This window comes from Pygoscelis adeliae, unplaced genomic scaffold (assembly GCF_000699105.1).
Source record: "Pygoscelis adeliae isolate BGI_AS28 unplaced genomic scaffold, ASM69910v1 Scaffold27, whole genome shotgun sequence".
In the NCBI taxonomy this organism is placed as follows: Eukaryota; Metazoa; Chordata; class Aves; order Sphenisciformes; family Spheniscidae; genus Pygoscelis; species Pygoscelis adeliae.
The window spans coordinates 9,354,410-9,380,485 of NW_008825410.1; the positions used below are offsets into that span (position 1 = coordinate 9,354,410).

At 42.9% G+C, this 26,076-nt stretch overlaps 1 protein-coding gene across 1 annotated transcript in view; it reads left to right on the top strand.

The window, feature by feature from the left end:
* Window positions 1–26,076, top strand: part of KIAA1217 (KIAA1217 ortholog) — a 190,734-nt gene that overhangs the window by 162,620 nt on the left and 2,038 nt on the right. The window contains exons 11-19 of the mRNA XM_009330569.1: window positions 5,776–5,906; window positions 6,153–6,300; window positions 7,973–8,474; window positions 9,206–9,386; window positions 15,130–15,284; window positions 15,910–16,056; window positions 19,879–19,998; window positions 23,491–25,179; window positions 25,656–25,778. Coding sequence (XP_009328844.1) covers window positions 5,776–5,906; window positions 6,153–6,300; window positions 7,973–8,474; window positions 9,206–9,386; window positions 15,130–15,284; window positions 15,910–16,056; window positions 19,879–19,998; window positions 23,491–25,179; window positions 25,656–25,778 — 3,196 coding nt within the window. The remainder of the gene's footprint in view (window positions 1–5,775; window positions 5,907–6,152; window positions 6,301–7,972; window positions 8,475–9,205; window positions 9,387–15,129; window positions 15,285–15,909; window positions 16,057–19,878; window positions 19,999–23,490; window positions 25,180–25,655; window positions 25,779–26,076) is intronic.

Sequence of the window (26,076 nt, forward strand, 5' to 3'; positions counted from 1 at the left end):
GAAACACTCCCTAACATACAGAGCCACCCCGCCACCTCTCCTTCCTCTCCTGTCCCTTCTGAAGAGTCTATAGCCATCCATTCCAGCACTCCAATCGTGAGAGTCACCCCACCATGTTTCTGTAATGGCGACTAAGTCATATCTCTCCCGCAGATGCTATGTAACTGATTATTTCTCATTACTGCATTTAGTTCACACCTGAAGAATTGCTCCATAATAGAGTGAAACTTTATAGTCAGCTTGTCATTGGAAATGATGATTGAAGAGCCAAAGGAGTACCGTTATTGACAGCTAAGGAGAGTAAATCTTTCCTGTTGATCAATGTATTGTCAGATGAATAGGATTTGTAATAAAAATGCTGCATCTGTAAAGACAAAGTAGAATGTTACTAAGGGAGTGTATGTTTTCTGTGAAGAAAATTTTAATGTGTAGTAATAGTCCATGCTGGTGTATAATCCTCTCAGCTGGTTTGTCATCTTAAATAACATTGTGTTGTAGCCTTAAGTATTTGCCCTCCTGTTTATCACTTTATCACAATCACTTTATTCCTGTGTACCTCATTGCCTAGTTTCTAGATTGTTTGTTCTCTGTGGAAAGAACAATTTGTGTGATGGCTGTTTATCGCATTGTCTCTTAAAATGGATACTGAGTGAGGTCAAGTGCAAATGGCATTATTTGTTACAGCTGTTCATTTAGGATACGACTTTGATTGCAATATGGTTCTGTTTTATCAGTGTTCGGAATTTTTTCTGTTCACAGAGTTTCTGATCATTCATAGGCTGTAAACGTTAGTTCAACCCTTTTAGAGACATGCAAGAAACAAACATGAAATCACAAACAATTATTTTTCATCAGTTGTGTCCAGTGAGATTTCTTCGTCATGTATTTGCACGTTTGCAGGATCAGAGCCCAAAAGAAAAAGCACATTTGACAACAATGCTTTAAGTTCAACAGCTGACGTCTGTTAATAATGAAGAGCATACATCACAAAATTAAACATCAAATGTCACTGGCAGTATTCAGAAAAAGGTTAACATTCTATATAGGCACTTTCAATTAAGCTGATCCCAGTGCAGATGTATAAACAAATGCAAAGCAACAGGGCGAAAAAATTACCATTTCTTAGTCTTTCAACTGTTGCCCTCTTGACCTTTCCTAAATCATAGGACTAAATCAGTAGACTGGCTTTATGCAAGACAAGGGAGCTTAAGGATTTCTGCAATACTTACGAAAGTGTATTTACTACTTTGAAGTTGTAAATCTCATCTTAAAAAGCTCTCCTTTCTGCAATTCTGTAGATTATCGCTGGGAAATAAAAAATAAAAATATTGCTGGTTTCATGTTGTAAACAGCAGAAATGTCGGTGTACATTTCAGAGCAAGTTTTCTGTTGAGCAGCTGTTTATGATGGTGCCTACAGAAGTGTGCCCGTGTGTGTCACAGCTGTAGCAGGATTACAGTTCAGAGATATCTGATGAAATCTAAGGAACTCCGCTAAATGTAGTGTTTATTCACACTTGTAACAGTGAAATGCATACTCAGAACTAACTGGGTAGGGTTTTTTTCTATCTAGTCTTTTGAATCAACATTAGAGATGTCATATATGACACTTTTGAGGTTCTAGATACTAGCCTTAAAATTTACCAAACCAAGGACAAATTATGATGATATGACACATTGACTAATGAAGTATTTATGTTGTGAGGAGCATGTTACAGGTATGACTACTATGTGTTGTAGATTATTGTAAGCATTTTAATAGAGGGGGTTTTATAAGCACAGTATTTAAATTGTAGCCACATTCAAGCTGTCTAATTGGATATGATCCATAGTAAGTTACAATTTATATTTTTGTTAGGATAAGCATCAGACTTTTTTACAAGAATAACCGTGCTCAGTAAAAACAAAACTCCACTTAGCAGTCTTGGAGAGCCACTGGTAGCAGATACTTGGGAAAGGATATAAGAACATGTCAAAATGCTCAGAGCGCATCTCCTTGCTTTTAGTCACTTGTAGCTCGGGGATTTTCCAAGTCAGAGATAGTATCTTCATATGCAAAAGCTCTGCATGGTTTGTTTACTTTTCATGAACTTACGCATTTTTCAAAATTTAGGTAAACTTGGTTGTATACAGCATCTAGGTGCAATGAATTCTACAGAGTAATTATTTTTTGGGTAGAAAGAACCTCTTTTTGTTTGTTTTTGAATCTTTCATCTGTCAATCAATCCCCAAACTCTTAAATTATGCACAGCAGAATATTCACCCTCTCCATGCCAGTTGTGATGTTACAGATGCTCCCCCACTCCGTTTTCTGATCATGCCTTTTCCGGCGTGAAAAGTCCTGGTCTGCTTAGTTACTCCTCATGTAGAACCCATTCTATACATTTCATCATCCTGTTGCCTTTCTGTATGCCCTTTCTAACTTGAGTGTACATCTGTGAGATGGGAACGGGGAGAGAGAAGAGCCCTGCAATGGCTATGTCTGATGTAGGCACGCCATGACTTCATGCAGTGGCGTGGTGATGGTCCCCCTGTCCTCATGTTCCACATGAGCTTTCCATTACAAATCCAACATCTCACTCAAAAGGGATGATTATCAGTTCAAAGTTCATTATTGTGTATAAAAACTTGGGGTTTGGAGAGGCTGTTTGGTTTAGATGGGGTTAGTTTTGTTTTTATTTTTCCTCTTCTCATGAGCATTACTTTACATTTATTAGGAGTTAATTTAATCTTTGGTTTTTTCCTGGTCAATTAGTATCAGATGGTCCATCTGCAGCCCTCTGCAGTCACCTTTCATTTTCATTCCCCTGAATAATTTAATATCCTTTTGAGATTTTTTTACTATACTAGTCATCCTCTTTTTTTAAATAATTTATAATATGTTGAAAAGCACCAGCCCTAGCACCGATCCCTGTGGAACTCACCAGCAAACTACATTCATTGAGTAAGCTGTTCATTGATCCCTGCCCTTTACTTCCAGTACTTTATCCGTGAGAGAATTTCCCCTCTTGTCCCACGGCAACTTTGCTTTCTTGAAAGCTTTTGCTCAAATACCTTGCTGAAAGCCTTTTGGGCTATAGCTTTTCCTCATGCTTTTGTTGTTTCCTTGTGTATTTGTGAGACTTACCTTCTCTTTACACAAATCACATTAATTCCTCCCTAAGGCAGCATATTTGTCCATTGGTCCATTAATTCTTTGTTGTTTATTCTTTATTTTGGCATCTATCGATTACACCAGTCTGGGTGTCAGTCTCACCAGAGTACAGTTCCCTGGATAGCCCCATCCCCTTTTAAAAAATTTATTTGTATCATCTATGACACCTTCCACTACTCTGATGCCAATGCAATTTTAATCAAGAAGTTAGATGCTTAGCATTAACAGTTCTACTGTTTCACCCTCGAGTTGCTGTTGAACTCGAGGGCAAATACCATCTGGCCTGAGTGATTTGTTACTATTAATTTTGTCAGTTCATTTTGTAACCTGTTCTACTGATACTGCAATCTCAGACAGATCCTCTGATGCTTTTTTGCCTAAAGAAAGATCTCGGCATAAGAGTTTGCCTTGGTTCCCCTGTGTAAAACATAGATGCAGAAAAATAATTTATCTTGTATTAGCCTTCTGAAACTGCATTAAGGTGAGTGTCTTGTTAATTGGGTTTGCTCAGTCCAATCTATAAAGCCAAGTTGCTTCCCCAGTTACAGAAAATAAATGCTGGAGACTGATGGATCTGTTTCAAACTTTGGCTCCTGAGGGCTGAAGTTTCTTTTCCCATGTAATTAGCAACATGGGGCAGTGTAATATGGAATCAAAGGGGTTTATGATGACCCTTCCATTTCTGCTCAAAGAACAAAGGGGAAAGAAAGCCATTGTCTGCTACCTGGAAGTCCTTCCTTTATCCCTATGTTTCCAACAATCATAAACCTACCAAAACATTGTAACATTGTTCTGTGTTTGTTCCTTCTCTTCTTTCCACCCATGAACAAGTTTAAGCTTCTGCCCTTATATTTTTGTTGCCTGGTGGATGCCAATATCTGAGAAGCTGCTTTTCCAGTGCTGATCTACAAAAGGCGGGGTGTGTGTGTGTGTGTGTGTGTGTGTGTACCCTGTGATTCCCAAAGTAGCACTGCCTAGCCTGAGCGCCGGTATCAGGGTATCAGGGGTAGGGACGATGCATGACTGTAGAGCACCGTTCTGGAGGGCAGGAGCCTTTGCATTGTAGTGAGTGACAGAAAGCCGAATTCTTTTTCCAGCCCCTTCCTAGACAGTATCTGTGCCCTTTATTGCAAAGGCAGACAGACACAGAGACAGCAGATACCTGCATTATCGGAGCCTCTTCCACTGGGAAGATACCCCGAGAAACGTTCCCTTGCTGCCATCGTGTGGTCCCTTGGATTGTTTCCGGCAAGTATGCTTGTGCTAGTGGAAATCGTGACTCCCCCAGTCTTGCTCAAGGCAGAGTCTTTGGGAGAAGTGGTCTTAAAATGGGAACAGGATCATTTACCTCCACTTGTTTGTGATCTGTTCAGAAGCAACTTATGATTCTTAATTCAAAATTGTTTTATAGTTTCTAAAGTTCTTAGTCTTTGGATTGAACTGAACTCTTTGCTGTGTGTACTTGATGTTCAGATCCTGACACTGTTTCTCTGTATATCAGAAGTACTATTGTGTTGCCATTTATTGTTCTGTGTGACTGTGCTTCCACTTTAAATTGACCTAAATGTGGAATGGTGCTCCAAGGGATTTTCTCCCTTTTATCCCGCTACTGGCCACTTACTCCTCTCTTTTCCTCCTCATGTCACCTATCCAGAGAGATGGATCTAGGAAGTGATCTGGCTGAAAATAAGTAATTTTCTGCTGGATTTGCGTGGCAGTGCTGGCAGAAGGGAAATGTGTGAAAATGCAAGACCTGAGGTTGGTGCAGAAGGCAGTCTTCCCCTACCCCTTTTCAGGCAAACAGCCCATATCTTGGTTCTCTTACAGCAATTGCAAAACTGCTACCTCTCAACCTTAAATGGAAAAAAAGTGGCTCCCCCAAAACAAAGTTTATGTGTCTGAAGGATTGTGAAAATTTATGTATGTGAAGTATGGAAGCACTGGAAAAAATATTGGGAAAGGTGATGAGGAAGCACCAGATGGGGCCGGAGGAAGCATGGGACAGCACTGGTTGGAAAAAACATCTGAAGTGATTCATTCTTGAATCCAAATGCTGAGCAAGAGCTGCACACAATGCACACTTGCTGTTTCAGTCTGGCTATTCGTGGAAACAGGACCCTGTATCCTGTCTAGCAGGAGCCGGCAGATAAACAGGGTTGCATCAAGGGGCCCACTAGTGCCAGTTTTTGGGTTGTTACTTCACTGTTGGGCATTCCTTTGCATGTCATCAGCAACAAGAAAACACAAGGTGCAAACCAGTACTGGATGTAGTGGTACAGTGTGTCTGTACCCTTCTAGGATCTGCATCCCCAGGGGGCTGGCTGTTGGATGTGTTTCACCACCCCACCTGCCCTTTGTAGCGCAGCTGCCCTGAGGTCTGCAGCCTGTCAGAGAAATCAATGACTTGGGCTAGTTACAAGCCTGTTCCTATGCTGTGAGCGTGAGTGCCCAGCATCCTCACCTCCCCTCATGGTACCCTGCTGTTTTTTCAGCCTGTGGTGTCAGGTTTAAAGATGCCACAGTCAAGGTTTCTCGTTTAGCTTAGTCCATTCATTTACATATATTTGATTGTAATGTGAAAATCCTGCTTACATTTTATGTCCACTTCTTTTATTTTGCCAGTGAGCTGGAGGCATTTGTTGAAGACCTGAAGAGGGACTCCACTGCTTCCAGCAAGACAGTTACACTGAAAGATGTTGAAGATGGAGCCTTTCTTTTGCGCCAAGTGGGAGAAGCTGTTGCCACCCTGAAAGGTATGTACTTTTCCTTTTTACTTTTGGTTCTTCTCTTTTAACCACAGTGGCTGAGAAGAGTTTTGCCTTTGATCTGGAGGCATTAACTTTAACTTCCAAAAAGATTTAAAGTTGGGATTAAGGAGCTTGTTGCATGGCCCCTGGAGAGAGGTAGACACTCAACTATTTAGCATTCACCCCATTCATCTGTTTCTCCCCAGGGCTTTTATCAGTTCCTCTTGAGCTTCACAGTTGTTGTCTTTGCAGGAGAGTTCCCGACATTGCAGAATAAAATGCGTGCGATCCTCCGGATTGAGGTAGAAGCTGTGAGGTTCCTAAAGGAAGAACCACACAAGCTAGACAGCTTGCTGAAACGTGTGCGCAGCATGACCGATATCCTTACAATGCTCAGGAGGTGATTTTTTTTTTTCTTCAAAACTAAAGGATTTCCTCAAGCAGGGCTGGAACAGCTTTTGGGTTTGGGTTCTCCCCCTCTCCCAAGGCAATTTTGAGAAATGCAACTTGCTTGCAGTATTTTATAGATTCTTCCTAGACCCCTCTCAAGGGAAATCAAATTAACATTTCCTGTGCTCTGTGCAGTGGTTCTGTTCTGACCAACAGCCCCAGTCATCGGGATCTTATGACTGAAACTAGCTCCCTCTGAACTCAACACTTGCAGATTTGGGAAGTACCTGCATGAGAAAGCTTACAGAGTGGCAGCAGTCCCGTATCTGAGCTGATTAACTGTAGGCATTTACAGCAATCTAAGCTAATAGAAATACTCTCTGACACTGAAACGTGCATCCCCAAAAATGTTACAGTGAGAAATAAAACAGGAAAAGATTCTAAGTGGATGAAGATATCCTAAACCTTCTGAAAGAAAGAAATATTTTTCAGTATGCTTGTGAATTCATGCAAATTCTTTATTCTGTTCTTTGGAAGGAAGATGTATTAGAGAAAGTTGAAATATTAGATAAAATTTGTGTCCACTAAGTGCCAGTGTTTAGCTATGTTTGTCAGAATATATGAGCAGCCAATGACTGCTGATTTATATGAGGCAATAGGCATTGGATTTAATTCCTACTCAAAACCAGTGAATCAGGCCAAACTGTCAGTGGTGGTGGTCTCAATTTTACTTCAATTACAAGAAACTGTAAGTCATAAGCCTATTGTTGCTACCATTATTCTAAGGAATGTAGGGTTGTCATTGTTTCCATATATCCTGGAGCATATGTAAAATGGATTTGCCAGTGCTGGCAGATGGATAAAATGGTTTGTTTATGTAACAGGTCTTCTAAGAGCCATCACTTATTTTTCCGTGTAGATAAACATCTATATCCTTTCATATTAGTTTCCTTTTCTTAAAAATGACTATAGTTATTTCCTGTCTCTCCCTGTTTGGGAAAAAAACCAATAAGCTATGCATGCCAGAGTTTTACCGAAAGTAGTTTTTTGCAATGAAATTACATATTAAGCCTCATAAAGTCAGTTTCAGTAATGGAAAAACTGATGGCATTTGATGGCTAGCTACACTCTGAAGCTCAGCCATTTCACAGCTAGCTGCCAGAAATAGTTGACTCTTTACATCCTCAGCTCATGCTAACCCAAACTCTTGACAGACAAGACCTTTGTCAAGTATCATTTGAAGGCTTTGTTTTGGCAATTTGCTAAACTGCTACCTCACATTCTATGTAACTACCACTTGCTGTGCTAATGGTCCAGGAACATCTCGTTTAGATACAGTGTATAAAATTTAAGCAAGTCAACTGATTTCCATTCTCCCTCTAAAATCAACCCACTGTAACTCATGGTTTGGTCAAAAAGTGCCAGTACATCCATGAAGGTTTGTAAACATTTTAAAAGGCAAAAACATCCTAATTAGAGTGGCCTCTTTAAAACTCTGAGTCCCTGACCCTGAGAGAAAGCTATAAAATCACACAACTGAGAGCATCAGGAAGAAAAAACACCATTTTGATGTTTTTTATATAGGTGCTTTTCCCTTGCAAAAGTTTATTGTTAAGTATTGCTCATGACTTGCCCGTATGCTAACCATGTGCCATGCTGTCGTGTTCAATTTGGCTGGGCAGACATGTTACAGAAGGACTGCTGAGGGGTGTGGATCCATCCCAAGCCGTGCAATACTCTGCTATGGAAAAGGCCACTGCAGCTGATGCTCTGAAAAACCAGGAGGAGCTCAAGCATACCCAAGGACATGCACAGCAAAACCTCACAGCAATCACATCGGAGTCCCAGGTGTCATCAGTCAAGTCAGAAGTCGTTCCCTTCTCAACAATGACAGTCCATCATGTGCAGAGCTCGCCTGTTGTCATCCATCAGTCTCAGCACTCATCAGCCCTGGTCAACCACGCCCAGGGTTCACCCACTGCAGCCAGCCACAGTGAAGGTGTGCCAGCGGGTGGCCACCTCTCAGCCACCCCACCAGCCCCCCTGCAAGAGCCTGCAACAGGATCCCAGCCCACACAAGCCACACCAGCACCGCAGGTCTCTGTCAATGGCACCACCATGCAAAGTCTTTTCATTGAGGAAATTCACAGTGCAAGTACCAGAAACCGAGCTGTATCAATTGAGGTACGGTGTATTCTACTCAACCAGTTGTCCTTTCCTTGGGTCTGAGCTCCCAGTCTCAACTCTTGAGACTGCAGGTGGGATTTTTCAAATGCATTCTGGGGATTTATATGCTTGACCCCCAACTACACCGTGCACTCCTGAAAATACCCTCTGATTTTAAATGCAACAGGATAATAACATGTAACCAAAATGAGTAACTGTGTTTTTTAAATAACCGTCATAAAAAAAAGTAAATTCTTTTTTAGAATACCTTATTTTTGAACAATAACATATGATTCTCTGGCAACACTTGCATCAGTGGATTTCATTCACTCTTTAAATCTCCATATCACTCATTATGTAGAGGTAAAAGTGAAAGAGCGTGAAGTTCCAGTGGTTTCACACAGAGTTATTGAGAAAACCCACAAGTGAACTCTCATGTCTTATTACAGACATGCACTTTAATCACCAGTGTGATATAGTAAGGGAGTGACCCAGATTTAAATTTTGCCTTTGTTCCTTTAGTGAGCAGTGGCCACTGTCAGTCTGTCATGTGTTTGTGCCATATCTAGCACAATGGAAGTCAGAACCAGCGTACAATTAGTGTTAATATATTTCCTCTAGTTGCTGACTAGAACTGAAAGAATCTATCCATAATGACCTATAATGTTTACACATGGATTTTTTTTTTAAAGTAGGTGATCGTAACAGAAATCACAGAAATAAATAGGTGCTTTACTATTTTTGTCTAGAAAGCTGAAAAGAAATGGGAAGAGAAAAGACAAAACCTCGATCACTATAATGGAAAGGAATTTGAAAAGCTCTTGGAAGAGGCCCAGGCCAATATAATGAAGTCAATTCCTAACCTGGAGATGCCTCCCCAGCCAGCAGCCCTGCCTAAAGGGGATGCAGTGGAAAAGCTCGAAGTCTCAGGTAAGGTTTGCTAGAGTAAATGGTGCTAAAGATTTGCATCTCTGGAAAAGAGAGGTTATTTTTCCTACTTTCTAGAATGGTTTCAGTTTACAGATTTCTGTGTTCTTGGTCACACCTGTGAGTATGTCCTTGAGGAATAATGCAGGTCCTGTGGACAGGATGCAGTGATTTTGCAGATGCCAGTGTGGGTAACCAGCTGAACACAAATTTCCCTGTATTGCAACTGAGAGAGTGAGTTTGTCCTCTGGAGATAAAGACTCTTCATGAGCAGGAGAGTAAAAGTACACCTCGCTTCTGACAGAGATGAGAGTATCTGTATATTATACTTTATCTATTATACTGTGTTCAGTTTTGCACTTAAAAGTTTAGCATTACAGAGAGCTCTGGAAAGAACCACAAAGAGTTTGAGCAGAAATCATCTTACCATCAGAAACCTAAAAAGCTCTTTTTGTAGACATATTTGTTATCAAAAGAAGATCAAGACATGCCTGAGGTTTCTGAGGGTAAGGAGGCCTTTTAACTTTGCAGAACGTGTTCCGACAAGTTCCAGCAATTGGAAGCTGAAGCTAGAAAAAGCCACATTAAAAATTAGCTGTCAAATTTTAACATTTAGAGTAACTAATCACTGAAGTTTAATTATGAACATATGGGATTCTCTGCCACTTCAAATCTTTAAGCAATACTATGTTTCTTTCTGAAAGGCTGCTCGGGCACAAGCTCTGTGCATGATGTAAGACCCGCTTGAAGAAATCCTTGAATCTATGTTAAGTGGAAAGTCAGACTATTTGATCTTAATGATCCTTGCTAACTTCATAATCTTAAACTATAAATACAACCAACGTTTTGGATGAGTCCCTCAGAGGTCTGAAAATGACCTGCGATGCTACATAACTGAGTTGTCCTGGGGAAGTGGATAGATATGTAGGAATGAATGCAAGTGGCTTTCACAGTAAGCATTCTGGCTGTCCACAACTATGATATACATACACTGAGTTTCAAGTTGAATGTGAGTCAAACTGTGACCCTGTAGCAAAAAAAGGCAAACATCATAATGAGATGAACAGGAATATCTACAAGACACATGAATCTGCTCATAGATGACACCTGACACATGAGCTCTTACATAGAAATTCCCAAACACAATGTTTTGGACTTCAAGGAAGACTGAACAAATAGGAGGGAAGCGATGATAATGACCAGAGCTCTAAAAAACATGATCTCTGGGGAACAAAAAAGAAAGAATTGGTTTTGTTTAGCTCAAGGAAGTAAAGGCGGAGGAAGGACAAAGCAATCTCTGAATACACAAAAATCTACTTAAAAGAGAAAAGACCAACTTGCTTTCTGTGGTTAGAACAGCAATAGAAGTTGGCAATTGCAACCAGGAAGATCCAGGTTAGGTATTAGGGAAAAACCTCATAATGATAAGGAAAGTGAAGCACTGAAGAAGGCTATATGAGGCAATGAGGAGGATGTAAGATCCCCATCATTGGAGAGAATGGCTTAGGCTAGCATTGATCAAGAATTATATAGGTAGAGCTACTTTGTGGTAGCAGCACGATGGGGTGTCCTTCCAGTCCTATTTCTTTCACAATTTAACATACAAATCCATGTCTGAATTTCTTGAAGTTCAAGGAACAAAGAAGATGCCTCAGCCAAACCTTGGATTTACCTCATGATGAGGTAAACACGAGTCAGCTGCAAAATTCTTACCCAGCTACTTAAGCAATAGTCCATCTTGCTCAGTTGTCTGTCTCTGACAGAGGCAATGGGAGATACTGTCTGTAGGCAGCACAGAACCTGGCCACCTTCTGCATTCTGCTAGCACTCCCCCAGCACCTCCAATTATTAGAGGGAATACCCCAGCCTCCTCCTTTTCATATTCATTATGGACCTTTTATCCAGTAGTTCCTCTATACCTGCTTACACCACTTGCTTCCCCACTGCTGTGGCAGCAAGCTCCAGGGGCTCACTCCCCATCCTGTGAAGGAGCTTTCCTTCATCTGTTTTAAAACGATCTCGTACTGGCTTCACTGAGTTCCCCATAGTTCTAATATTCTGCAATTTGGCAAACAACAGCTCTGCATTCCCTTTATGAAGTCTTGAAGGCAGTGGATAAACCTCAGTCATATCCTGGAGGTCTCAGCCTGCCCCGTGGACTCCAAACTGCAAACTTGCAGCCTTTCTCGTCTCTCCATCTAGGCCAGCTGCTCCCTCCCCAGGCTCATTTCAAGTTGCCCTTCTCTAGCTCCAGTGTGTCCTTCTGGAGCTGTGGAGACCAGAGTTGCATGCTGCACTCAAGGTGTTGGCATGCCAAGGTTGTAAATAGCTGCAAAACGATGCCCTGGGGCTTGTGTACACGAATTCATATAGAATTTGGGAAGAGTGTTTTCAGATTCAGCGTTTTGTTCTGGGCGCACCGTTAGCACTGACAAGTTGTGGCTCCTTGGATGTTTCACAACATACATGTTTAAAATAAATTCTGTTGAACCTCATAAAGTAATCTTAGAATTCCGGCACCGTTGAGTGAGGTTACTGGCTATCAACACAATTATCTTGTATAATGTGTGGCATAAATAGAAAATGTCAGTGAAACTAAATACCATATGGGTGCAGTGAGCTCTGACATCTTAAGAAGTGCAGAACACAATAACAGAGACGTTTTGTAACTCACATACTTAACTAATCCACTTCTAGAATACAATTTTGCACAGTGTGTAGCCAGCAGATTTAAGGAGAAATTTGATGAGATTGAGACATTTGCCTTCTGTTGTGCATAATGAATCCTGTAATAGTAACATAAATAAGGGAACAGCAAAACTTTTCCTTAATATCTGATTAAATATCTCACATGCTACCCAACTCTCCTATGATTCAAGATGAAAATTTCAATATCAGTCTGCTGTAGACTAGAAAACTGAGCAACATAAGGAAAGAGAGACCACCTACCTACTAATAGAGTGCATAAGACATTTTGGCCATAAATTAGCAGAGTCTTCCATTGGCTTTGCTGCAGAAGCCAGATAGATCACATTGCCAGAATATGTTGTCTCAGCCATTCTCCACACAGAACCCAATTAAGAAACTCCTTTTTTTCCCTCTGCAAAGCACAAAACAAAGTAAAATTACACACTTTATACAATTTTGCAGATGACTCTGCAAATAATTCTTTAATGTCTTGACCCTAACTCATCTTTTTTATCAAGATAGTTCAGTGAAAAATACGGGGAATGTCTCTAGCATGTACATTAGAAATTGGGCTCCTTCATCCCTCTTTGTGCTTTCATATGTGAGAATGCCCTGATTTTTGCAAATGCTGGGTGATCAGTAGCTTCCATTAAAGACAGTTTGCTTATTTGACTACAAAGGCTGCCTCAAGGTAGGCATTATTATTTTGGGATCGTTTTAAGACATGTTGGATTTTTTTTGTGTAAGTAGAAATTTGTCTGATGGGGGAAATTAATTCCAGTCTGGCTGTGCCTGTTGAAGAATGCTTCAGTTTAGTGAAATGGCTGGCAATGAACAACTCCCATTTTGTTAACAGAAGCACTGAGCCCTTTGGCACCAAGGAAGGTTCCATAAAGTAGCGTGTTTGATCATGGTTAGTCTCAGACTAAGTGAATTGTACTTGTCCATTTACTCCTCCCTCTGTAAATATACTAGAAGAACTCAGCCATAAGAAAAAAAAAAGTATTAGAATAAGGTGTTTTCCTCAATTTTTTTCCTCCAAAGTTTTTTTCCTTCCCATTTAGATTGGGGAAATAAAATTGTTTAGTGAAGAAAATAGAAATATAGCTTTGAAGTTTTACATCTTGCCCGGCGTTGTTGCATTGACTGTGTGAGCAAACCCCATCAGAACCTCTCCTTAACGACTCCAGTTAAGGGATGTGAGGGGATTAGCCTTTGACAACCTGTGCACCTGCCACTCACCGACAATTTCTCTTGCCTGTGTTTCTCCTTTTTATTTCCCATTTTGAAGAATGGAGATGGATGAATGTCTCACAGATGTGAAAGAGATGGTAGGAATCATTCTGTCTTTGTGCCTTCCATGTCTCTCACCCAGCCTTGCTCTGATTAAGTGTGAGAAAAACTTCGGTGTTCTTGCAGTCAGAGCCGCTACCAGTTTGAGGGTAATGGGTTGAGCCCATTAAAAGGAGGAGGGATTTGCACAGGCCCCACATCATAGTCTGCTAAACACCATCTTAGAGAATTAGTCTGATTTTACAGCAGCAGTACGTCTGATACCATGAAAAACTTAGTGGTGCGTATTGACCAAAGAAGTGGTCTAATGTAAAGTGTGTCTGGATATCCACTCTTGTTGCAGTCCTGCGAGTGGGTGCCAGATAAGCAGGGAGAGAGATGATACAACAGAGCATTTCTTCAAGCTTAAGCAGTTTCAAAGAACATTTGAGCTAAGAAGGGAACAAAGATGAGGCCAGGTCAGACAAGGGCTCTGTCCAGCCCTGGGGGCCAGCCGGCGCATCGGAGGAGCCTGACACAGCCCCGGGAGTGGGCAGTTATGCAATAACTTGCCTAGAGGGAATACTTAGCCCTAAACAGCTGGGTAATCCCAAAGGCAGGAGGTTTTAGCTTTCTGGGTTATATTTATCACAGCTGTTTATATAACACTGAGTAGCTGCAGAAAGGTCGTTCTCTCACTCTTGAAAACAAATATTGTGGACAGCAGTGTGGACATGGTGGCTGTTGCCATGTATGATGCTTAGCCTGTGACCAGAAACACACAGGGACAGGTCACAAGCAATGTGACGCTGCTTCTGGAAAAAATGCCATCCAGTGATGGTGGGGAAGAGGAAGTGGCAGCTGGGTGGGGAGGCATCGTGGTGGGGAAATACCGGTTTGAAAAACTGGTCTTCTCTTGGAAGACTCTCCTCAGAATGCAAGGGCTGGCTCTGCTCAGCTATTGGATTTGGTATTTGAGTCTTCCTGGGTTAGCAAAATATACATATAGGGCTCTTATATGATAATTCAAAGGCAAACTTGTGCATTCCTGGAATACTTAGTAGTAAGTAAAGTGAAAACAAATGCTGCCTTAGAAGAGAAGCAAGTGCCGTTGCCCTTGGTGCTCCCCTGCCCTGCTCAGGGGCGAGAGGACTCATTGAACTGGAGAGGTGGCATCCCCAGAGCAGTGTTTACATTTTTCCCTCTCAGCCTTTGTCTGAACTTAGCTAGTTTTGTCCAACTATAAGATGGACAAAACTCTTCAGCTCCTCTCCTAGCACCTTGCCAGCAGCACCTCCCAGGCAGAACAGAAATGTGTGCTGGTTGCTTCAGAATTGCTGAGAACGACAAGAAGCCTCCAGGTTTGGTGTCTTGCTAGTAGCCACGTCAGTGGCCACACTTTCAAAGGAGGCTACAGGGGCACTATCTGTAACGAGGTACCCAGCTGAACCTGCACTTTACATGCTTCTTTACAAGTGATTGATTTGCAGAAGTGAGCTGTGCTGTCACACTTGTACAGCAAGGGCTGAAACCCAGCCACAGTGGCGTGGGCGACGAGTTTTGCTGAAAATTTCTGAGTCAAGTGACATGGTTTCTCTGTGCAAGTGCAGCACTGTCTGCTTTTGTTCAAGGCGTTTCCACTTGGATCCGAAATGTGTTTCTATTCATATATATTCAGCAGCAGGACCTTTCAAGACTTTTTTTTCCTTTCCAGTTGAGGCAGGGATGCAAATACTTTTTGCCTCCTTCATCTATGCTCACTTTGTGCTGCTCTGTTTACTTGCAGAAGAAGTTCCTGATGGAGAACAGGATAATGACAAACTGACCAAGTCTCCACCTCCTCCACCTCCGCGGCGCAGTTACCTGCCAGGTTCAGGACTAACCACAACGAGATCAGGAGATGTCATCTATGCAGCCAGAAAAGAGGCTGCTGCTGTCAAGGTTTGATGATTCAGACTCCGGGCAATCAGACTGTTGATGAGTGGCTGGCACAGAGAAACATTCCCAGGCTGGGGCTCTGTCTGTAAACCACAAAATAAGTTGAGACAGAGCTACGTCCTGGAGAGCTACTGAAACTGCTTACCAGGGAATGCTATTGTTAGGCCAAATGAACAAGTAAGGTTTGATCAGTTCTGTTTACAGGAGCCTTGCTGCTCTTATCTCCTAGCAATGTAGAAGGCAAGTCACAGGCTGCTTTCATTTAGAGTGGTAAGAAGATTAAAAATAAAAAAAAGCACGCCTTACACAGATGGGGAAGATCAGCTCAGATTTGAGAGCGCTTTTACAGAAATGTTGCAAATTAGTTTCTTTGGGCTTCCTTTCCTCATCTGTTCTGTTCCCTGAAGGAAGTGGAGGGAAGTCCAAGTTAGGAAGCTTTTTAATCTGTGAACATGGTATCACATCAGCAATATTGGTTGTTTTTGAACTGATGAAGTAGCAGTCTCCTTACAAAAGGAAGAGGGACCTTGCAACATGGGAATTGCAGTGATGTCGAATTTTCTGTGTTTGCTTTGCATCAGGAGGGCTCAATTATATTGTCTGTCTATGCTTTCTCATCCCCTTGTAGGAATGCAGTGAAGATGCTGGGCAAATAGCACAATCCAAAGCCCCTAAAGAGGATCAGGCATTGTCTCGGAGCACAGGGCATGCTGTAGCATCAGCTGCAAAAGATGAGGAGGAAGAGGAAGGAGATAAAATAATGGCAGAATTACAGGTATGCCCTTTGGGTTGCACATGGAGACACCTGTGCCCAATATCACTTCTAGGGCCTCAGCAGAATTCATAGCTCAGAACATGAAGGAAAGTAGGTCTGCCAGTCTCACCCTGTCCCACTTTATTGTACTGGGTGGTATACGTTTTGTAAGCACCACCCAAATTTTGTTCAAGAGGTCTGGAGCTGAGAGAGTGGTCAAGAATGCAGGGGTTACCACTGGAGAATCTTATACACGTAGATGGGACAAGTAAAATATCAGTGTGCATTAGGTGTGGTTGTCCCTGGCCTAGCATTTCTCACTTAGTACCAGACCAGCAAGGTGCTGAGAGCCCATCATTTGTGTCAACATTGGTGGGAACAGAGAATATGGGGTCTGCTCCTGGTGGGTTGTGCTCACTTGTTCTGTGCAATGTTTCCTGGAGTGTTTGAACATTGGAACATTTGCTGTTCCCTGTTGTGTAACTGGTACATTACTTTGCCAGTGGCATAGGAGTAATGCTCTCTTGCTGGTCCTTCGCTTGGTAGCATATAAGCTGGTTTAGTTCAGTGATGGCGATGCTGCAGTAGAAGCCAACTATTCCAGCCACCATCAGTGAACTCCATCTTCCCAGGGGCACCCTCTGTCCTCTTCCATGCCCACATGAGGAAAGGAGATGTGGATCAGCTTAACTGGCTATAACTTCTATTGTTGGGGTGTTTCAGAGCACTTGTCACAACATGAGATGATCCTGATGTCCACCTGCCAAAAGGTGGCTTTGGTCCTGCCCAGGGAATGTTTGCAGCACAGGAGACGTGGATATTAAGCAGCAACTGTTACATGTGATGGGTGCACCCTGCTCAACTCTCACCCACCAGCGCTTCAAACAGCTGGTTTGCAGGTTTACCTGCAGTTGTTTACCCTTGTCCCGTGTTTCTGTGCTAATGGCTAATGTGACGGGAGAGCTGGGGACAGTGAAACTGTCACATTGTCTCCTGTCTCCAGGAAAGCAACCTGGCTGCCTTGCAACTGGTGACAATGAAATGGAGGTTAAGGTCTGGAAAGGGGGGCTGAGGGGAGCTAAGGAGGACAAATAGACATGGTAACTCAACAGGGAATGAGTGTTTGAGTGCTAGTTTTGGGGACAAGTAATGCGGATTTTTAACAAATACCAAAATCTCAGAGGGTTGACAGGGTACCATGTTTTAGAAAGGGCAAACTGCTTGATCCAGGAGCTACAGGCTCATTAGTGTGCTATATCAGTCATAGGCAGAATCAGGTACGGGATTCAATCAGTGAAGAACTAAAGGACAGATGTAAACAGTTTTGCTAGTAAACACAATATAATGGAACACAGATCTGTCAAAGCAAACAACACTCTTTGATCAGGTAGCAGGTTTGACTGCTTAAACTGAATTTTATACCTATAAATATTTTTGTAAGTCATTTGATCAAACATCACATAACATTCTGATGAAAATCTGGCACCATGGAGTATACCAAAAAATAAATAAATCGTAGGACGATTGAGAGCTGTATGGCTCTGAAAGTGTTGCCTTTGATGCAGGTGTTTATAGTCAGGCCCCACAGAGACCAGCTACAGGCCCAGTGCCACTCTGTATTTTCATCAACGGCCTGGAAATACATATAAAACCCTTACTGTTTAAATCAGCTTAATTAAAACTAGTGAAGTATGAGAGCAGGGAGATGACAGCAATCACTTAATGGTCATAATACATTCACTGAAATATAAAGTCCACACGAAGAACAACAAATATAGGCCAGACCACAACTGCATGTCTTGGAAAGGAACAGGAGTTGCAGTAACAAGTTGACAGGAGGTCCCAGGTCAGTGCTGTTGCCAGAAAGTTAGTGTCTGCTTTGGGTGTAGATGTGAGAACAGGGAGTGTTTTCATCTCTGTGTACAGGATCAGTGAGATCAGCACTGGGCTGCTGCATCCATGACTAAGTGTCCATGCGTCCACTGTCTGAAAAGGCTGTTAAGGATATGAAGGTTCAGAAGAGACTTGAGTACACTGTGGAGGTACCTTCATGGGAAGTACCATTTTAATCTAGCAGAAGAAGGCATACTAATATCAGTTGCTATAGCACAAAATGTATTTGGACACTTATAGATATTTCGGAGCAAAAGTGATAAATAAACAAATTGCCAAGGGAAATAGTGGATTCTTCATCACTTAAAGTCTGAAGGACTTTGAGGATGCCTTTGTAGATGGTATGCCTAACTCAAAACCACATCACTGGTCTCACAAATGGGTAAGCTGGGGAAAGTCCATACCCTATATTATGAGGAGCAAGACTACTTGTTCTAATAGTTCCATGTCATCTTAGGTACTCTGGTCTATAAACACAGACAAATAGGATGTAATGGAAAACCAGAAGAAACTCTACACCTTGATTTTTGCACTGGATTTCTTCATTATTGTTACTTTTCTGATTTTGCATAAACATGCAATACATATAAGGAATACAATATTTAAAGAACAGGCCTGATTCTAATCTGTAATCAGAGCTATTAATTTCATGAGAGTTGCCAGGAATTAAATGATTTCCCTAATACATGGTATACGAATACAATCTTCTTGCGTGTCACGGTGCATTTGACTCCTGTAAGCACTCCTCCCTCATACCCCTGGCTGACAGAGATGCCTGTACATCTCACCAATGGCAGACGGTGCCATTAGAGGCCTGCAGAAATCCCAGTGATGCACATTTGGAGCCAGCGCTGTGCAGTGGTGGCAGTGATGGTTCTGCTCCTCTGGATCTGGGAGCCAGCTGGATAGAGAAACCCGAAGGAAATGGAAGGAGGTTAGCAAGACAAAGGGCTGAAAAGTCCAGGCCACGCCCTGGGGTACACACAGTGGGAGGCCAGTGGTTCACAAGCCCATATGTTGGGGTGTTTCCAGACCAGGAGGAACCTGAAGTGAACTGTCACCATCTGGAGCATTAGTGAGGACTGTGGCAAAGACACATGTCTCCAAGTTTTAATAACAAACAGTTTGTGTGGGGAGAAGTGGAGTTATGTAGCTCTTGCATGATGTGCCATGAGACAGACAAATCTGGGAGCTGAGTGGACAGCAAGGGGTGGGGTAGAGGTATTAGATGCCTTCTTCCCTCATTTATCGAATGTGTAAGGCCTGCTGCTCCCACCTCTTCCTCACATTTCTGCTGGCAACATATAGATCACTTCCAGATGAGAACGTCTGGGGAAGAAGATCTGTATTTCCACTCTGCTTGTCCTATCCAGAGAAACAGCAAACCCCTGCTAATACTCACAGGGAATGGAGGTGAGAAAGCATAAAGGAAGCACAGGAGAAGTGTTTGGGGACAGTACATGGAGTAAAGAGAGCTGAGCTTTGGGATTTGTTTATTTTAACACATAAAACCTTAGGTTTAGTTATTAAGTGATGTGTGGTCGAGGCCAAAATGCATCTGATGGGGATTTGAGGAGATGTCAGACACTAGGAAGTAGGTACTGTCGCAAGCCCAAAGTTTGTCATGGACTTCCTAGTTAAGTTTGGATAGTTTGCAGCACCTCTGTGTGCCTTCCTCTCCCCATCTGTAAAAATAGAAATCAAGCTTGTCTCCCTGCAGGGGACACTGAGATCAGCGTGATGAGGTAGACTGCAGTCTTGGCAGATTGGAGGGTATGCCCTACTTCTCTTAGTCTGGTACTCTAAAATCTCTATTATCTCATGAGCCTGTAAATAATATTGTTGAGCTGTGAATGTTAAAAACAAATGCTCTTTGTAGTTGGCCATCCCCAGACATTTCTGTATAAAAGCTACTTGGTCGCCTGATAACCTGCAGTATTTATTTCCTAGGCTTTCCAGAAGTGCTCTTTTATGGATGTAAACTCAAACAGTCATGCTGAACAGTCCAGAAATGATACACATGTTAAAGACATAAGGCCTGGGACTTTAATGCCTCACAAGGAAAAGAAGGTAACAAGTGGCGTTTGTAGACATGCCACCCGGTCTTGGCATAACCTTCTTTCCTTCAAAACTAATCTTATATCTTGTGTCCTGTTCTCTCTAACCCCCACCCACCACTGCCCAGTGGTTTCCTTCCTTTTATCTCAGTATGGCTCAGAAATGCTCATATGGAACATTATATCAAGCTACATTATGTGTCTCATCAGCAAGTATACAAGGGTTGCTTGAAGTTTGATGATTCTGTGAAATCAAAATTAAAAGAGGCTCCATCAGTTTATGCCAAAGAGATGCTCATACTCCTCAGAACACCCTTCCAGTGCTGTTCTGGCAATGGATGGTGAAGCATCTCTCCTAAGCTTGGTACTTGTCTTGAGGAGAAATAGTGGTTCCTCTCAGTCTCAAGAACCACTTTAGAGCATTTCTGCTTTATTTTGCTTCATTTCTTGGTCCCAGAAATAGTTATTAGATATTCAGAAATCCCATTCAGTTTATTGGAAGATAGAGTCAAGGGCTGAATTGATGAGATGGGCTGAATTTGCCCTTATTCTGAAAGTTAATGCCCAAGATTCATTCTTCGGTGATGGGACTTAGAAGAGGTGCCACGTGTCTGGGGCCATAGGCAAGTTGGGGTGAATTTCACAGCTGTGTCTGGACTGGGGTTGCCATTCGAGTTGATTGGTCGTAGCGGGCAGCCAATGTGGAGGATGAAGAAAAGGACAAATATCTCTGCCTTCGCAGACCTCTTTTTTAAGTTTAAGAATAATGAATTGAATCATTGCTGGGTTTAGGGAGTCATGCAGGCATGACAGCTTGTCAGCCAAATGCCAGTTTGCAGTGAAGGGGTGGGGGGGGTATGGTGGGGAAGAAAACACAGCTCTTCTTCTGCATTTCAACTTTGTCATGCATTTTGTGTGTATGCAAATTGGAAATAGCATTAATACCTTCTCTGATGTAACATCATGAGTAACTCCCCAAGGATGTTATGGGAGACATTGCACTTCAACTTCATTTAACAGAAACTGAGGCAGGGAGAGAGAAAATGACTTTGCCAGGTCCCCAAGGCAGAGAAGAACCCAGCTGCCCTAACCACAGTGAGCTGCATCTGCAGAGGGCACTGCAGCTGTAAAGCACAAAGTGACAGCTAGATGGTGGTGTCTGATACATTATTAGCATCAAAACCCATACGTCCCCCAGAAGGTACTGCTGCCAGGTTAGGGCATTGCACACAAGGACTTGGCTTGGAGCTGCCCAAACAGCAGTTGTGGTCTAAAGCTGCAAACACCTGGCTGGGTGAGGGTGCAAGTTCATGGGTATGAGAAAAAGGGAAAAATTGCTTTGTTGTGCAGTATATGACATTACGGAGAAAAAAAAGTGTGAACGTGTCTCTATTCATCCTCATTACTACTGGTGTCAGAATGAGACAGTCATATTGTTACATGAAACCCTGGGTCACCACTCAAGACACTGCACATCCTGTAGCACAAATGTTTCTTCGAAAGGTGCTGCCAAGTAATTGCCATAAACTGCTATTTATTGTAATAACAGAGAGTGCAGGAAATTAAGGTTAATGAGATCCGGTTTTGTCATCTGACATGACAGAGTGTTTATTGGCTTTAAATATGGAGCCTTGTGGTCATGATAAGCTCATAGAGGAAATGAATTTTGTTGTAGTTTTATTTTTTAGTAGAAAGGCAGCAGTTCCTAAAATGAGATATATTGTACAATGACACCATGAGATGTTGCACTGATGCTTGGAACAAGAAGCGGACCTTGCTAAAAAAGATGCAGAGAAATGGGAACTCAGTCAGCATATCCACAGGCAACAAGTGCCATTACATGGCCTGACCTAATTCTGGGAGCTCTGACATGTAATGGGACTGGAAGGCGCCTACCACTTAGCAAGTCTGGGCCTGAGGTGACCATGAGGCCTGGTGTTTTGTTCTGATACAAGCTCTCAGCACACAGTGCAGACAGTGTCAGCCTGCCCACTGATGCCTTGCCGGCTGTGGCAGGTTTGTGTGATAGCTCCTCCTTATTTAGAAATATGAGGGATGTCAAGGTATCTGTGGAGCAGCTAACTGCACAGCCTTGTTACTGCTAATAAGCCTTTGTAGAGATGAACTGTAACTCTGGTCTATCACTGACTTTCTCGCTCCTGCATTTTGATTGTGTGTAAAGTTTTTCTGTGTAAAATCCTCAGACAGTATATAAGAAAATATCACAGAAGATGTAGAAACTATGCCTTGTGAACCTCTGTACGCATGGGGCGTGCATGCACTAGCCAACCTGTGGATTTCTGTACCGTCACTCATTCATCTCTGCTGGGAGAGCGACTCTCCTGACTGATCTTCTACACATCTTGATGCTGATAATAAGTATAATCTGTCCTGGTGTGTAAGGAGTCAGCTTCTAGTCTCAAGCGATGTCAGCAGTAATGCTTTTGGCTCACGGCCTTCAGGCACTTGAGGACAGATTCATTTCCTTCTTGGCGAGCCATCTTTTGATTGTAGATTTCCCTCTTGCTCGTTCGTAGGCATGGTGTCTCTTCAGGTCATTCCCTCACCCTGATGATTGGTGTTTATCCTAAGCTGTCACTAGCACTTAACAAACCGAGTCCCAAAGAAAAGCCTGGTATTACGAAACAGCATCTCCAGGGGACCTCATTTGAAAATAAAGTCCCCTTAAATTTGCATTGCTGGGGATATACTAGTTTTGAGCTAGTGGATGACCTCTCTGTGTGCTGTTTGGAGTTGCTTCTATAAATGAATGTAGCTCAGTGTTTCATTCTGCACTTCCACGGGCACTGCAGGGTGCTTCTGGTAATTTTGAAGGACTGCTTTTAAGCTGCAGCAAGGATTTAGAAATGCTCAGGCTGTGGTCATATTAACTGTGATGGAACAGCGCTTCTCAGGTGTGAGCAACATTAGAAGCAGCAAAATGTTGTGATTTGAAAATCAGCTTTTACCGGTACAAAACTTCCTTTCAAGGCTAGCTAGACTCTGGCATTTGGCGCTCCGGTGAGCTAGCCAGCCGTAGCGCCCTGCTGTCAGCCCTTCCACATCAGGCTCCCTTTGATGTGTCCCAGCAGAACTTAATCAGATACTGTGAAGCTTTTCAACTTCAATCTTATACAAACTAGGGATTTTTTTAACTGGAAAGTAAGCGAGTCAAGATAGCACTGTGCTGGAAATAAGGTAACTAGTGTGCTTTTGCATATTCTGGAGGCCTTGTTAAGACAGGAGCCCTAGGTAACAACCCATGCTGGCCACATGCATAGCACAGAGCAGTAACATCATGCGCTGTTCTGCCAGAATTTGGAATTTTGCCCCCAAGACAGACAGGAATCAGATTACAACTTCAGACATGCCTCTGCAGCAGTAAACAGTGGTGAGTTCCCGAGGTCTGCGCATCCCCTGCAAATATGATGATTTATTTGGGGAAAAAAAAGTCCTGTAAAGGTAACAGCCCTGAATAACTAAGTAATACGACTTTCCCCCTTAGGTGTATGGGGCTACAACAGGATCTCCCACAGATAGTGACCATCATAAAGAGAAGAGGGAAGGGAAAACTGAAGAAGAATTGGGTTCTGATTCATCCAGCACAGCTGACAGTAAAATTGGCTTTTCAATGAATGACAGTCCTACATTTAGCAAGGGTTTGTTTGTAGACAGTAGAGACTATTCTAAGAAAAACCTCCAGAATATGAGCACAAACCTGTCTGGTGTCAGTTTGCCAGAGGATGACAAACGAAGAGGGGCTCAAGATATTTTAGGATCCCATTTTCCAGCTGTTGAAACTGGAAAACAAAAGCTAAACTACGGACTCTCACGAGATGCTCGCCAGGGCCTGCCACAGGGTGAAGCTTTGCAGAGCACGGGCAAGCATATCCCCATCAGCAGCGTTGCCCCTCTCATGCGGCACACGCAGGAGGCTGCAGGGCCTCAACCTTCCTCACAGGAGCAAGAAACTTCTGCACTCAACTACAATCAGGTTGTGCTAAGACCCAAAGTGTCCAGAAGTAACAGTGTGAACAGCATTGAAGAGACAGACTCTCTGGCTAGCTCTCCAAGTGAAGACAACCCCCCCACAGAAAACATTGCCTTCATGATTACTAAAACAGCTGTCCAGGTCCTCTCGAGTGGGGAAGTTCACGATATAGTCAGCCGGAAAGGTGGAGATGTGCAAACAGTGAATATTGATGTGAGGAAGGACGTGGCGTCGGAGAAGGGTATCCCAGAAAACACAGACAGCGAAGAGCCAGTGGTGTGTCTGGACAAAAAGCCCGTCATCATCATTTTTGATGAACCTATGGATATTAGGTCAGCTTATAAGCGGCTTTCTACAATTTTTGAGGAGTGCGATGAGGAGTTGGAGAAAATGATGACAGAGGAAAAGATAGAAGAGGAAGAGGAGGAGGAAGAAAACGAAGCACATGAAATCTCTGAGAGCCAGAAGGAAGAGCCACCAGTAGTTAATGACAGAAAAGCAATCGCGGAGTATTCAGCAGCTCATGGTCTCAACGAGCAGTACATATTTAACCTTCAGTCTTCCTCTGACCCTGCAGAAACCAGACCTCCTGCAGAGGAGGAAAGCACAAAGACAAATTTTAACAAATACCGTCAGATCTATGGGCTAAACACGGAAGCAAACTTGGACTCTGCCGATCAGTTTGGAAGCAGGCAGGATTCTAAGAAAAAATTTAAGTTCAAATTCCCTAAAAAGCAGCTGGCTGCTCTGACGCAGGCAATACGGACAGGAACCAAGACCGGGAAGAAGACCTTGCAGGTTGTGGTCTATGAAGAAGAGGAGGAAGATGGGACCCTGAAGCAGCACAAGGAAGCAAAGAGATTTGAAATCACCAGGTCTCAGCCCGAGGACAGTGACAAAAGTCCTTCTGGGAAGCAAGAGGGACCCCCTGGAGCTGCAGTGTCCCTGTCTAGGACTGACGAAATTCGACAGAGTACATACCGAACGCTAGACAGCCTTGAGCAGACTATAAAGCAGCTGGAAAACACCATCAGTGAAATGAGTCCAAAATCTGTCCCTGAAAGCACATACAGCTCTGAGGGAAGCACTGTCCCCTTCTCTGCCCAGATAGTACCAGAGACCCCACCCCGAGAGCTTGTAGTGCTGGATGAGAGCCTTGCTGGCGTAGACCCCCCTCCGTCAATCCCAGCCACTTCACGTAAGGTACCTTAGTCCGAGAAATCAAACCTCCAGCTGCTTTCTAAAACCTGCAATAATCACCATTAAACAAGAGGGTCTTGTGATTTGTTTGCTTCCTCTCAGGTGGCTTGTTTGGGCTCCCCATGAGGTGTCTAACAGCTAATAGACCATCGGGGTTTTGTTTGGGTTTGTTTTTTTTATTTTAATCTTGGCTGCTGATTGGTGATGGGCAAATGCAAGGGAGCTGGGTCGAATAATCCGCTGTGTGAAATGACAAGCGTCACTGACATGAAATCCAGGCTGATCAGTAGCTGAGCAGTTTTCTCCATATGATTCTGGAAATTAACACCTGTGGTGTGAAGCTCCTGAACTTTCCCTGCATGTAGTACTGTGGCTTTTTTTTTTTTGGCGCATGGTGTGCAGTCACCTCGTCAAGCACACTGGTACTGATCACGCCCTCTCCTTGTCTCCCCTCCCTGCCCCTCCACTCGTTTCCACAGGGCTCCAGCGCTGCCTCCCAGACAAGCCGGATGCCGGTCCCCATGGCTTCAAAGAGTAGACAAGGAAGCATGGAGAAAGCAGGCAAACAGCACAAGCTGCAGGATCCACGCCAATACAGACAGGTAGTTTTACCCTAAACCCAGTGTTTGGATGGACGTTTCATGTTGTTTGTTTATTACAAACTCCAGTAACTGACTGAGATCATACCAAATAACGGATGCCTGTCTTTCGAGTGAGGTCTAACTGGACATCCTGGATCCTGGGGGCATGACAGTATCTACTGATCTTTTCACCATGCTTGTGCATGCATGTCTGCAATAAAACACCTGCTGCTTTTTTTGTTTTGTTGGTTTTTTGTTTTTTGTTTTTTTTTTTTTTTAACTGTGGTATTCAGCTGTGATTTTAAGATGTCAACTACCT